The sequence below is a fragment of the Perca flavescens genome, chromosome 3, assembly GCF_004354835.1.
Source record: "Perca flavescens isolate YP-PL-M2 chromosome 3, PFLA_1.0, whole genome shotgun sequence".
In the NCBI taxonomy this organism is placed as follows: domain Eukaryota; kingdom Metazoa; phylum Chordata; class Actinopteri; order Perciformes; family Percidae; genus Perca; species Perca flavescens.
In genome coordinates, this window is record NC_041333.1 from 998,577 (window position 1) to 1,011,657 (window position 13,081).

The following is a 13,081-nucleotide window of genomic DNA, read 5'->3' on the forward strand; positions in this document are numbered from 1 at the left end:
GGATTGTAAAGTTTGTAAGTACACCAGAAGTGTATGTAAATAACACTTGCCTGCTGGCTTCTGCTCTCTGCTGCTGCTGCTGCTGCTGCTGCTGTTACTACCGGGCAGTAGGAGTGCTTAGGGCCGTCTACAAATTACAACACCGAAAAGAGATGCAACAAAAATATTTATTAATTTAATGATTAAATAAGGTAATGTCTCCAAACTTACCTCAATTATAACTTGTCTCCTGCTAGTTATTCTACAGCACTTACTTTAAAAAATAAGTTAAATTAAAAAATATTTTTGTTGCATCTCTTTTCGGTGTTGTAATTTGTAGACGGCCCTAAGCACTCGTCTTACGTCTTACTCGTCTTGTAGCTACACACAGCTAGGATTGAAGGGCCAGTCGCAGCTACAGTTCACAAATATTCATTAACTTGAAATCGGACACCATTGTTAGCTTTATAAAACATTTAGTTAGATGTTGTATAAGTGGCGTGACGAAATTCAAACTGTAAATATACTCGAATTACGACCAAAAATGAAGCTAACTAGCCGCAATCTGTACACATAGGATTGAAGGGACAGTCGCAGCTAACTAAACACCTAGCTAAACTTCACAAATATTAATTAACTTGAAATCGGACACCGTTGTTAGCTTTATAAGACATTTAGGTATATGTTGTATAGCTAAGTGGCGTGACATTGTGTGTAACATGTGGTAAGAGATTGCTGGTGTAACAAGCTTGCTGACCGCGCTCTCACTCTCACACAACGGGCCATTTGGCTAGCAGGAAGAGGGGAGTTACAGTCCCTGGAGCTCTGTCAGGGCTGCCAGCCGTAACGGAGCTGACAGCAGGCCGGGCTCTGTGAAGGAAGGCTGGCCGGGCGGCGAAGTCCGACACACAGTCTTACCATATTTGCAATTAGCCATACATTTTCGTAAAATGGCCCATATTTGAGCTTTATATAGTAGATTTCTCACATAAAAAAAGTCTCAGAAGTGAATTTGGTAATGAAACAGTGTCTGGAATATGAGATTCTGTCGCTTCTCTAATGTGTGTGTATTGGGGATTTGCTCAACCAATCAGCACGCATCTCTAATGTCTGCATATGGCAATTCGCTCAACCAATCAGCGCGCAGCTCATCTAAATATTCACGAGCATACCATATTTGGAAGAAAAGCTCTTGTTACAAATACGGCCAAAACACAGGGATGCATAAGGTCCAATAAAATATCAACCAGGCCATTTTCAGCCCAACCAATGTTACATACCCCATTAGGAGACCATAAGGAACAGTGTGAAATACTCTATATAATCATCCCTTTAACATTTTTATAACTATTCAGCATGATCCTAAATCATCCACTTTCAAGAGTCAAATAAAAACAGGCTTGCTTCTCACATACTCCTTTTTAAATATCTAAATATAAGCAATTGTTTACTCACTTATTAATGCATTATTAATATGTAGTACTTTTACAATGCATCAGCAAAGATTGCCAAATAACTTTTCTATGAACAGCCTTTGAAGGTGCTGTCTACCTGCAATTGTCTCCCTGCAATCATCTGCTTGACAAGAACACACACACAAAAAATGCTTAAAGCATTACTGTACGTACACACCGCCGCCGACTTGAGCTGCAAAGAAGCTCTGGCCGCCCTGTCAAGGCCGCTCTGACATGGCAGATCATGCTCAACACACGATTGAAGAAAAAGCACAAGCAGCCACTTCACGGCCAATCCACTGACACTAGAAACCTTTTATAAATTACATATATAATGACAGAATTTGTATTGGCTGGTCGCAGCGGTGTCTGTTAGCAGTTAACTCACTCGTTAGACGCTGAACCGCAGCAGAATGCAGGCAGAGTGAGCAGCCGCCAGCTGCTGATTCGTACAGGACTTCACTGTGAGCGGACCGTTTAGAGACCATGTGACCGGCAGGTAACGTTAACTGGTCCCTATACGCAAACAACATCATATCATAAATTATATGGGACCCAGCAACAGCGATGATGAACTTCTCCTCTATTGTCTTGGAACTAATGTTTTTGTAGGAACAAAAGTTTACATTGTACGTTTCTCCGGAATCAGCCAGCACAAAGGACGTCTATATTCTGATTGGTTGCTGGAATTTGCCGTTGCTTGCTGCTGAACCGCGTCATAGCTCATTACCATAAAGTTGACATACTTTCAACTTTCTGATTGACGCTCGGTCGCTCAAAACGCCCAAAACGCGACGCCAACAGATTTGCTGCTCCTTGCAGCGGAGATGAAGCCAGCTTTCATTGAAAATGAATGACTTCCGGTATCTTTAGAAGCTCAAGTCGGCGGCGGTGTATACGTACAGTGATGCAACAAAAATGAACCCTGACCTTTGATTGTGAATGATGCTGGTGATCAAGCAGATGTACTGGTCTCACGAGATGAGACAAGCAGTCATATTCTTCATCCCTCGTGCGTTGGAGGGCAACGATCTGTTCTGATTGGCCCATAGCCAAAACTATCCTGAGGTGTCCTTTACAAGTACCTGAGAAGACATCAATGACTGGCATGTAGCAGTCCACCCCTAAGACAGGGTACTGCGCCTGGAGAAGAAGGTGGGCGATCTTTGGATCCCTGAAGGTGAGAAAAAAAGAGGAGGGTTAGTGGTCTCATGTGCAGCCTCATTGTGCCAGGTATATTTTAGTCCACATTTACAAGGCGTGTGTACTGTCATTTGCGGGGAGTTGGAGTTTCATTTTGAGAATTTAAGAACTGTATGACATGTAGGATGAAAGACAACAACATATTGTATTGGAGGAAGACCACAGCGCCTCCCAGAGGGCAGGTGAAAAAAAAGGATGTAAATGATCCCCATATTGCCTTCTCTGAACTCAAATATCACAGTTGTGATTTTGTAATTTGTAATTTCTAGGGCTGCAACTAATGATAATTATCAATTTCAATTAAGCTGCTGACTATTTTCTAGAGTGATCAATCATTTGCCTAAATTCCCAGGAGCCAAAGTGGTTGTATACAAATAGCTTGTTTTGTCTGACAAATATATTCAATTTACTTTCATAGTGGACCAAGAAAGCCAACAAATATTTACATTTGAGACCAGAAGCAGTGATTTGTCTTTACTTTTGCATAAAATATAACTTCTACAATCCAAAAGTAGTAGATACATTTTCTGTCAAACAAATTACTATTAATGTAATTAAGTGACTCGTTCCATCTCTAATTTCACCATAAAAGTTACCAATACCACTTAAAATACATGGTGATCATTCTGTAAACTCACTCCTAATCCAAACAAAAACTTTTAGTTTTTACTTATTTCTGTTTAAAAAGAATTCTAAAAATGTGTTGTCTTTCTACGACTTGCCTAAATGACATGTAGAACTGGTGGAGAGGTAATTTCACAAGGCCGAGGAGTTGATCCTGCCCTGAACATCTGGTTTTCTGCCACACCTCGATTACCATCACGTTATTTTTCATCCGCTCCAGCAGCTTGGTTGTTAAGGCCACAGGAGTCACCTGAGACAAAGGATGGAGAAAAGGTCACGTGGGTCAGTGAGATTCTTTATCTACAACATAGAAGAATTTTGTTTTCTTTGTAGCCTAATTAAAAAAGAAATTAAGATATTGTAAGAAGACTTGATCTCCTGGACTAACCTGAGCAAAGTTGAAAGAAGGATTTGCCTGACCCCAGCTGATGACAGATCTTGCCGTCTCATCACACCAGAGTTTACAGTTCAAGTACACATTTGGAGCCTGCATGGGCCCACAGTTGAAGTTCTTTCCATCTGGCACCATGAGTAACGTATGCAGCAGGACCTCAGGCTCCTTCTCCACCTGCTGCCGGGATATATGAGGAGATGTGTGGAGGCCGGGATGGGCAGAGGGTTCTTTTGAGGGTTTCTGAGAACTCCAAGAATTCAGTCTGGAATTTTCAAAAGAAGCAGCTGGTAACTCCTCCCTGCCAATATCCACATGCTGAGATCTGGAGCTGGTCTCTCTCTGTGGACTGGGTGCAGGTTGTGAAGGTGATGTGTCATTCCAAGCCAGTTTGCTTTTACTTTTTTCAGAGGAGAAATCTTTGTTGTCTGTAGCAAGTTCTAGTAACACCTGAAAAATAAAATAAAATAACAATCTCTATAAAAGTCACTTGGGTAACAAATATCAGGCTTTTAAACATAAATTCCTGGGCAAAAAAAAAAACAGTACATTACCTTCAGAGGTCCAATCTCCTGTGTTTCACAGTTTCCTTCGACGCTCTGTACAGGTAAGACAACAGACTGACTCAGCTGCTTGCTCTGCAGCAGACAGCGCAGCGGGTAAACTGCCTTGCCAATGGGAACAGGCTGCAACAGGAAAAGCCAAAGTCATCACCAGCGCTTCATTCCTTTAAGCACTTCATGATGAGTTTTAATGAATGTCTACTTGTGTTTCTAGGTATGTATTAGAAACAGGAAGTCATTTTTATTTGTTTATATGGAAGTTCTATTTCATAAAGGAGTTACATTAAGAAAGAACCTTATTATTTCAGTGGTGCTAAATGATAGACTGTGTGCACACATATTTAATACGCCCATAAAATTAAAATAATCCTAAATATCCATTCAAAACCACCAGAACTGTTGTGCAAACAGATCAAATTCTAATGTATTATTACCAGAACAACTCACATCACAACTTAATTTAAATGGACCCAAAGTCACTCTTAAACCAACCAATAAAACTCATTGTAACCAATCAAATGAGTCGTTTAGTCCAAAGCTACTTACTTTCTTTTGGTCGGTCTTTCGTGAATAAATCTTGAAAATCAGATCAGTTCCCCACCACTTTTCAATTGTTGCTGTGCTGAACTGGACAGGAAACACAGAGTGCTGATGGAACTTCACGGCTAAAAAACATAGAAGAGTCAGATTCAGTCACAAACCTGTACCAAAAATTGCTTTTCACTCAGCTAGGTTTCATAAAAGCAGATTGCATCAGGTGATACCTCCTCCTGTGACTTTACTGGCAACAGCTCTGGTCACCTCCCCATCTCCCCCCTTACTACGATCATGTCGACTGGAAGTAGAGGCCATCGGGAACACGTACTCGATAAAATATGTGCTGATGGAAAAGGAGACAAGATATCTCAGGGTTTTGTTACTAATAATTTCAATATTATTTTTAAATGAGATCAGAATTATGTGAAATGTTTTGCCTACCACTTCTTGCTGGTTAATGGTCTAGGAGGTTTCCCTTTACTAGAGGTCTTTCTAGGTGTGTTGGTTGCATTGCCTGGAGGTGCGGTCAGGGAGTCGATGGTCACTCTCGCCAGCCGGCTCAAACTCAGCAAAGTCAACTGCTCTGCACTCACGCCAGGAGGGATTTCACCAGCATCTGCAGACCGCTGAGGCTCTGAGTTTGGACTGGACACAGTCACAATATGGTGAATAATTGTCTTACATGTACTAAAGGTTATATCTAGTCTATCTTCATACTGAATGTTTGTCTGAGTTACATGCTATCCTGGTACCGTGCGTGTATCCCATATATCAGTGTTTCCCACACAGACTAATTTGTGGTGGTGCGCCATACAATCAACACCGGCGGCCACATATTGCGTTTCTTTTTTTTTTTTTTCAACACCATTTAAAACATGCAGCGTATTGGTTCAGCTACATTTCCTTTCGCTGTTCTCCTCCATCTCTCTGTAGGCTCACACGTCACACACGTCACACACACACGTCACACACACACGTCACACACACCCCTCCTCTCTGTGTACAGCGTCTGTCTCCATCAAAATGAGAGAAAGACGGCTGGTGAAATTCACAAGTTCATGAAAGGTTGGTATCTTGTGAACAACTTTACACAATCACACATTAAAAAGTCCAATAAAAAATATTTTATATTCTGAATACAATGTTGTCAGCGTGTTAATGTTGAGTCCCGACCCGACTCTTAGCAAACAAGCGTTTGCGCCTGCTTTAGAAAGTTAACTAGTCGCAAGTTTGCGGTAAAATGCAGTTGGGTTGTTGAGGTCAAAACACTATATGTAGCAGCTGTAATCAAATAAACGTATTATAAATTATGTTGTGTCATTTTTTACTCTTACACTGAATGCTTCAATCCAGATGAGTATTGAAAAGTATTTTCTGTGACTGAAAAAGGCCCGTGTTGAGGATGAGGACCAGCCTGAACCAGAGGTATCAGTCTGAAACAGAGCTCAACTGCCCGACCAGTGGAATTAGTTATGTTATTAATTTGTTTACAATATTTTCAGGCTTCAACCAGTGCTGCTCAAGCAAAAAGACAGGGTCACTGGAAGAGAAAGAGATAGATTTGTTAGGCATTGAAGAAAGAGTAGGAAAGGAGGACAGCATCCAACAGCATGTCACAAATTGCTTTCTAATCTGCGGGAAACACTGTATATTCTATGTAAACGGTTTATTTATCTGGTCAAGTTCCTTCTTCGTTCTTTGTAACTGGCTTATTTATAGATGTTGATCAATTACAGTACCTTAGGGAGAAGATATGCCCTTCTAGCTACATTTAAAAGGTGGATGGATAAAAAACATTGGATGGCACAAACACTCCCAACCCCCACTAGATCTTCTGAAAGGAGCTTTTTACTGTCCGAGCAGCATGGCTTAAGGAGCATGTAAAGGCCCTCACCCTGTAATGATCTTGGGTCCGGACTGCGTCAGCTGTTTTTTACTTGAGGACACTGTTGCTTGATCCTCCTCCTCAGTGTCGTTTGGTCTGATATCTGACATCTGAAAGACAAGATAAGAATGACTATTTGAAGAATGACTTCAAATAACCCTCTGCTACAAAATCACATAAAACATGCTTTTTCCCTGACAATCATCAGAAAACCGTCTACTTACAGGAGGTTTGTAGAACAAATTTTCCAGTAAGCTCTGATCATATTGTGGATCATTGAGCTCACTGTCTCCACACACACTGCTATGGCCAGACAGAGATTCAGATAAGGAGATATCTCCATCCCAGAGAGGCAGAGGAGACGTGTTTAAGCTAAACAAAAAAATAAAAACAGTTAAAATCTTGTAAAAAAACAAATGCTTACATTTTCTCTCACCTTTGATAAATGTGCACATTAGGACTGCCACATCTTAGTCGATTAGTCGACTAATCGGTCGTTTTGGTCTTACTCGACTAAGATTTCTTTAGTTGATAAGTAATTTTTTATGCTTATTCATGCTTAATTACTCATTTCCAAGAAACTCATGAGCACATTTATGGTAAACAAAAGATTTAAAGTGGTGCTTTTGCAGGATTAATTGTGGAGAAACTCAGTTTTACAGATGGTTAATTAACTACATTTATATTGTGCTTTTCTAGTCTTAACCACCTCTCAAAGCTCACAGCTCTGTCAATTAAATCAACTAATCGATTAGTCGACAAAATCCTATAAGTGTTAGTCGACTAAGAATATCTTTAGTCGAGGACAGCCCTAGTGCACATAAGTACCTGCCGAGGAGCAGATCCACCGCTCTGTTATCCATGTCTACAGGACAGTCTAAGCTGCAGTCTGAGACTACAGCAACATTATCAGAGTGCTTGAGAGTTGAATCAGCATGAAGAATATTTTGAAGAATCATCCCAGAAGGAGAAGGAAAGGGCCTGCAGACAAAGAAATTAAGTATTATAGACTGTGCATTATAAGATGATAAAAATATTGTTGTTTTTTTTTTTTTTACAAACTTTTGAAACACTAACTTGGACGGTGGCAGGATGTTATCCTTTGGGAGAGGCAGAGGGGTGTCTTTCAGAGCCGGGACAGAATCCGTGTCACATTTTAAAGATGACACCACCATAGCATTTCTGAGCTTGTTCCCACGCTCTAGAATAACTGAGATGAGTGAAAATGTTGGGTATTTGTTAAGAAACATCTTGTTATGTACATCTGATGCATAGTCATGCTGCAACCAACCTGAGAGGATATCATTGGTTGTATGGCCACAAGGCTCCTGATTTGAAGGATTCACAGACGTTTGACTGTTCAGAGATCTGTTTGCTGGTGGTATCTGATTCTCCAGTGACTCTTCATTGCCTTTATCTTTCTGGGCATTTTGGAAATATAAGTGGTCTTTCCCTCTGAAAATATAACAGCAATATATACAGTAAGATTACTATGCTCAGAATTAAACTTTCTACCGGTGAGCCATTACAAGAAGACACAGGCATTTGATTATGAATAGCAATATCACAACAGCAATAACTTCAAACCTTGGAGTGTTTCCGCTGCTGCTCCCCGCTGATTCTTTCCCGCTGCAAGCTGAGAGCGATCTGGACCGCGAGGGCACAGTTAGTGTGGTGACTTGTGGTCCGTCAATGCTGATATCTGTGATGGGACCTGAGCTGCTGCTGTCATAGGCTTCAGTTAGAGGCTCCAAATTAAGGGAAACCTGAGGAGGTACAAAACAAAGCTAATATGTTGATTTTTACATGGTTTATTACTGCTGGTTCAAAATGATAAACACCTTGAACATTATAAAAGTTGCTATCCATCTAACTATTTATGGGGTTTCACTGGTTTGTTTATCAATGCCACAATTGTAAATGATGATAAGAGCCAGTTGTTGGGTGATGAGTCCTAAATTACTGAAGCTTTTTGAGTATTATTTATTTATGATCTGATCTAGCTTTTCTAACGTTTTATACACAAATATGGTGATAATAACGCTACAAAATGATGTGAAAAAGAGACACAAAACTACCACAAAAAGGGATGCAAACCAACTACAAAGAAAACAAAAATGACCACAAAGAGAGAAAAGAAATGTATGGGGAAATTGCTTTTTTTTTATGAAAAATTTAACATTTTCTTGAGAAAGGACCCTTAAATCCTGTGCGCACCTAAGTCGTCAACAAACCGAGGGAAAACACTGGGAGTCTCTCTTTTCACAACATTTCAGTACACCAAACATAATTCATCAAATGCAGCTGGCAGGTAATACGTGCATTCAAGTTCCCACTCACCTGTAATTCTCCCAGCTTCTCAGATGTCGGAGATACAAGGGTGTAAAATCCACTGATGGGGTGTGCCAGAGAGAGACGAGAGATGCTTGCAACCTCTGCCCGTGCGATCGGCAAATGATCCGGTTTGGTCAGAACTTCCAGCACCAGAGAGCTCATATCTGTAAGATATGAAGTAAACTGCTTTGGCCCACAGCGGATGGGGAAGCGAGCTGTGGTCTTTATGGTCTTCTGCGATGGCTGTGATCCATCTCTTGGAAAGAAGTGCGTCCCGTTGGATGACTCTCCCCACCAGCGCAGCCTCACAAATGTTGCAGACGGAGGCTTCTGAACTGTCCATAATACACGGCTTATAATCACCCGCAGGAAGCATCTTAGCTGGCCTTCGACCAGAGGAGGGAGGCTGGTGGCGGGGGACACATCGCTTGTGACTGCAAAGTGTTATTAAAATAATGTCACCAATAGGACAGGTAAGGTAAGCCAGTAAGGGTGGTATTTGCTGCAGGTTTTAGCTAGATGTTGGCTGGTATAACAGTTATATACTATTAGGGCTGGGCAATATATCGATATTATATCGATATCGTGATATGAGACTAGATATCATCTTAGATTTTGGATATCATAATATTGTGATATGACATAAGTGTTGTCTTTTCCTGGTTTTAAAGGCTGCATTACAGTAAAGTGATATACTTTTCTAAACCTACCAGACTGTACTAGCTGTTCTATATCTATATATCTATCTATATCTATTTACTTTTTCCCCAATTAGACATTATGTCCATATTACTTATGATTATTTATCTAAAATCTAAGTGTGAAGATATTTTGTTAAAGCACCAATTGTCAACCCTAGAATATCACCGCAATATCGACATTGAGGTATTTAGTCAAGAATATCGTGATATCTTTTTTCTCCATATCGCCCAGCCCTATATACTATACTGTACTGTTCACTGTGCAATCATTTAGACCATGCTGAAATTAAAAACAAAATACGTTATTAAAATCAGTTTTACACACGACGAGTTGAATGTAATATGCAACAGTGAAACACTGTTCATTAGTTTGAAGATGAACTTGACTTGTTTACATGTGATTTTGCATGAAAATGTTCGTATTAATATTATAGGAACAATGCCAGCCATATCACCCAGGCTTACTGTTCAGATGTGTAGGAGGAAATATCCTAAATGATTCCTTTTGAGCTACTGTATGATGATTTCAAAATGATTGAGTTAATTAGCTATACAACTGACAATGATGCATTAACCCAGGAGTCTGACTTTAGACGAACTACACAGCAGGCAGCAAATACAAATACAGGAACACAACATTGTAAGAGACCCATTTCCACTTAACTGTAATTATTATTGACAAAGGATGTTATACTGCGCTTCCAGCATCATTTGGCAAACCCACAAACCGCAGTTACAAGTTAAGCTGCTAACGATACTTCGGCACATTAACTTCAAAACAACACATGCAAAAACAACACTAACCGAGAGAAAGTAAGAGCGTATTACCTAACATAACATTAGCTAGTAAGCTAACATACGAGGCTAATGTGAGACTGACAGCTGACGTGTGTTTGTCGATTATGACGCAAACATCTGCGTAAATTATCGAGCTGTTTTGCTAGCATGTAAGTTAGCTAAGCTAACAACAGTTTACCTTTCTTTTTGCTGCCTCCAGCTTTGACGGACCTCGGTTTTCTGCTCTTCATTCCGCAGCTCAGTACGTATAGCTAGCTAGCTAGCTAGCTAGGTTGTAAATGACAACCTTGCCAAAGCCGGGGGTGAACCGTTAGCGGGCATGTTTTTATCACACTCTATCCAACTAATAATCCGTTTAACAGAGCCGATTGAGCTGCACACACACCCACACACGCATACAAACGGCAGCGCGCAAATCTGTTTCCGACTTTCCAGTCTATGGTTTCCGAGCAACAAAAGTACGAACCATAGACAGTGGTCCGAACGTGCCGCCTTCGCTGCCGCTGCTTGTCACCAATGCATTCTGGGAAATAGAGTTTATTTTGTACACATTTAGTGGCCCCACGTAGACTGTAAAATTAAGCAGTCTAGATAACAGTCTGAGGGCAGGTTTAGCTCAGATTATAATGATCAAATGTGCCTTTAAATGATTTCACATAATCACTCTAATAATAATTTCTGATCTAAATCTTGTGGAAATATGTTTTAATCATAATATAGGCCTAATGGTCAAAGTAGAACCCATTTGTTTCAGCTTTATGTTTTAAGTTTCAGTTTTAAATAGTGAAATACATGCTCTTGTTTTATTGCTCTCATTTTACCCAAATGTGCATTTCAATTCAATTAAATTACATTTTATTTATAGTATCAAATCATAACAAGAGTTATCTCGAGACACTTTACAGATAGAGTAGGTCTAGACCACACTCTATAATTTACAAAGCCCCAACAATTCTAATAATTCCCCCAAGAGCAAGCAGAGCGACAGTGGCGAGGAAAAACTTCCTATTAGGAAGAAACCTCGGACAGACCCAGACTCTTGGTATAGGCGGTGTCTGACGGTGCCGGTTGGGGGTGTGATGAACAGAGGCAATAATAGTCACTTTAAAGATAAGGAACAGTGACTTCAAATGATAGTCGCAGTAGTTCATGTCATATCAGTGCGCTGCAGGGCGATACAGGATGTAGCGCGGCACAGCAGAGCATGGATGGACGTAGCAGGAAGCTGCAGGGTTCAGCAGGACGCAGCATGACACTGCAGGGCACCGCAGAGCTTGGCAGGGAATGCAGCAGGACCACGGCGACAGTTGCAACCAAGATCTTGGTGCCAACGTGCTCCAAGGAAATATGCTGGGTGAGAAAAAAATCAAAACACAAGGACTCCAGGGAGTAAACTCCTCAGAGCCCGTTTAGTAACAGGCATCCCGTGGGACTGGATGCACAGAAATGAAAAGTGAGAGGAGAGAGCAGTCAAAGGAAAGAGGAGAGGAGAGAGTCAAAGGAAGGAAGAAAGGAAGGAAGGAAGGAAGGAAGGAAGGAAGGAAGGAAGTCCCCCAGACAGTCTAAAACTATAACAGCATAACTAAGAGCATAGCTAAGAGAGACAGGGAGTTTAAGGAGAGGAGCCTGTTCGGGCTTGGAACTCTCCCCTGCTGGATCGGGCTGTACTGGCCTGCCTCCCTCTACTTTTGTTATATTATTAATCTGACAATTTTGAAGAGAATTAGGGTTAGGCAGACACTGCAACTCTTCCTCCCTAACCATAAGCTTTATCAAAGAGGATGGTTTTCAGTTTATTCTTAAATGAGGTGATGGTGTCTGCCCCCCGAACCCAGACTGGGAGCTGGTTCCACAGGAGTGGAGCCTGGTAGCTGAAGGCTCTGGCTCCCATTCTACTTTTAGAGACTCTAGGAACCACAAGTAGATCTGCATTCTGAGAGCGCAGTGCTCTAGTGGGACAATAATGTACTAGGAGCTCTTCTAGATATGATGGTGCTTGACCATTTAGGGCTTTGTAGGTCAGGAGGAGGATTTTAAAGTCAATCCTGTATTTTACAGGAAGCCAGTGCAGAGAAGCTAATACAGGAGAAATATGATCTCTTCTCTTAGTTCTTGTCAGAACACGCTTTGCAGCATTCCGGATCAGCTGGAGAGTCTTAAGGGACTTATTTGAGCAACCTGACAGTAGGGAGTTACAATAGTCCAGCCTGGAAGTAACATATGCATGGACTAGTTTTTCAGCATCATTTTGAGACAGGATATTCCTAATTTTGGCAATGTTACAAAGATGAAAAAAGGCTGTTCTTGAGGTTTGTTTTGGATGGGCATTAAAGGATATATCCTGATCAAAAATAACTCCTAGATTTCTGACACATTTCTGACACATTTGACACATACCTTAGACAGTTTTTATTCAATTGATTTAAATGTCACATTTGTTGGCAAGGGGAATAAAAAGGCAAGAAAATAAAGCAATATAGCGAAAGCAATAAAACATGAGTGCAATTTCATTTATGCATCCTAAACTCAATCTAAAACATGTCAGTGTTATCGTTGCACACATTGTGACCCACACTAACATAAAATTGCACCAAACTGGTGGGAGGAAAGAC

General features: G+C 40.8%; 1 protein-coding gene across 3 annotated transcripts in view; it reads right to left on the bottom strand.

Annotated features, from left to right (window-relative positions):
* The window catches only part of c2cd3 (C2 domain containing 3 centriole elongation regulator), a 31,907-nt gene extending 20,936 nt beyond the window's left edge, over positions 1-10,971 (bottom strand). For all 3 annotated transcript variants that reach the window (XM_028573258.1, XM_028573257.1, XM_028573256.1), the window contains exons 1-15: positions 10,648-10,971; positions 8,977-9,404; positions 8,224-8,402; positions 7,928-8,091; positions 7,714-7,846; positions 7,465-7,617; positions 6,861-7,008; positions 6,646-6,746; positions 5,193-5,396; positions 4,979-5,094; positions 4,761-4,879; positions 4,206-4,337; positions 3,649-4,101; positions 3,359-3,510; positions 2,364-2,607 (exon numbers count right to left, since the gene is read on the bottom strand). In XM_028573258.1, the coding sequence (XP_028429059.1) occupies positions 2,364-2,607; positions 3,359-3,510; positions 3,649-4,101; positions 4,206-4,337; positions 4,761-4,879; positions 4,979-5,094; positions 5,193-5,396; positions 6,646-6,746; positions 6,861-7,008; positions 7,465-7,617; positions 7,714-7,846; positions 7,928-8,091; positions 8,224-8,402; positions 8,977-9,404; positions 10,648-10,699 (2,778 nt within the window). In that variant the 5' untranslated portion in view covers positions 10,700-10,971. The remainder of the gene's footprint in view (positions 1-2,363; positions 2,608-3,358; positions 3,511-3,648; positions 4,102-4,205; positions 4,338-4,760; positions 4,880-4,978; positions 5,095-5,192; positions 5,397-6,645; positions 6,747-6,860; positions 7,009-7,464; positions 7,618-7,713; positions 7,847-7,927; positions 8,092-8,223; positions 8,403-8,976; positions 9,405-10,647) is intronic.
* Positions 10,972-13,081: the final 2,110 nt, after the last annotated feature.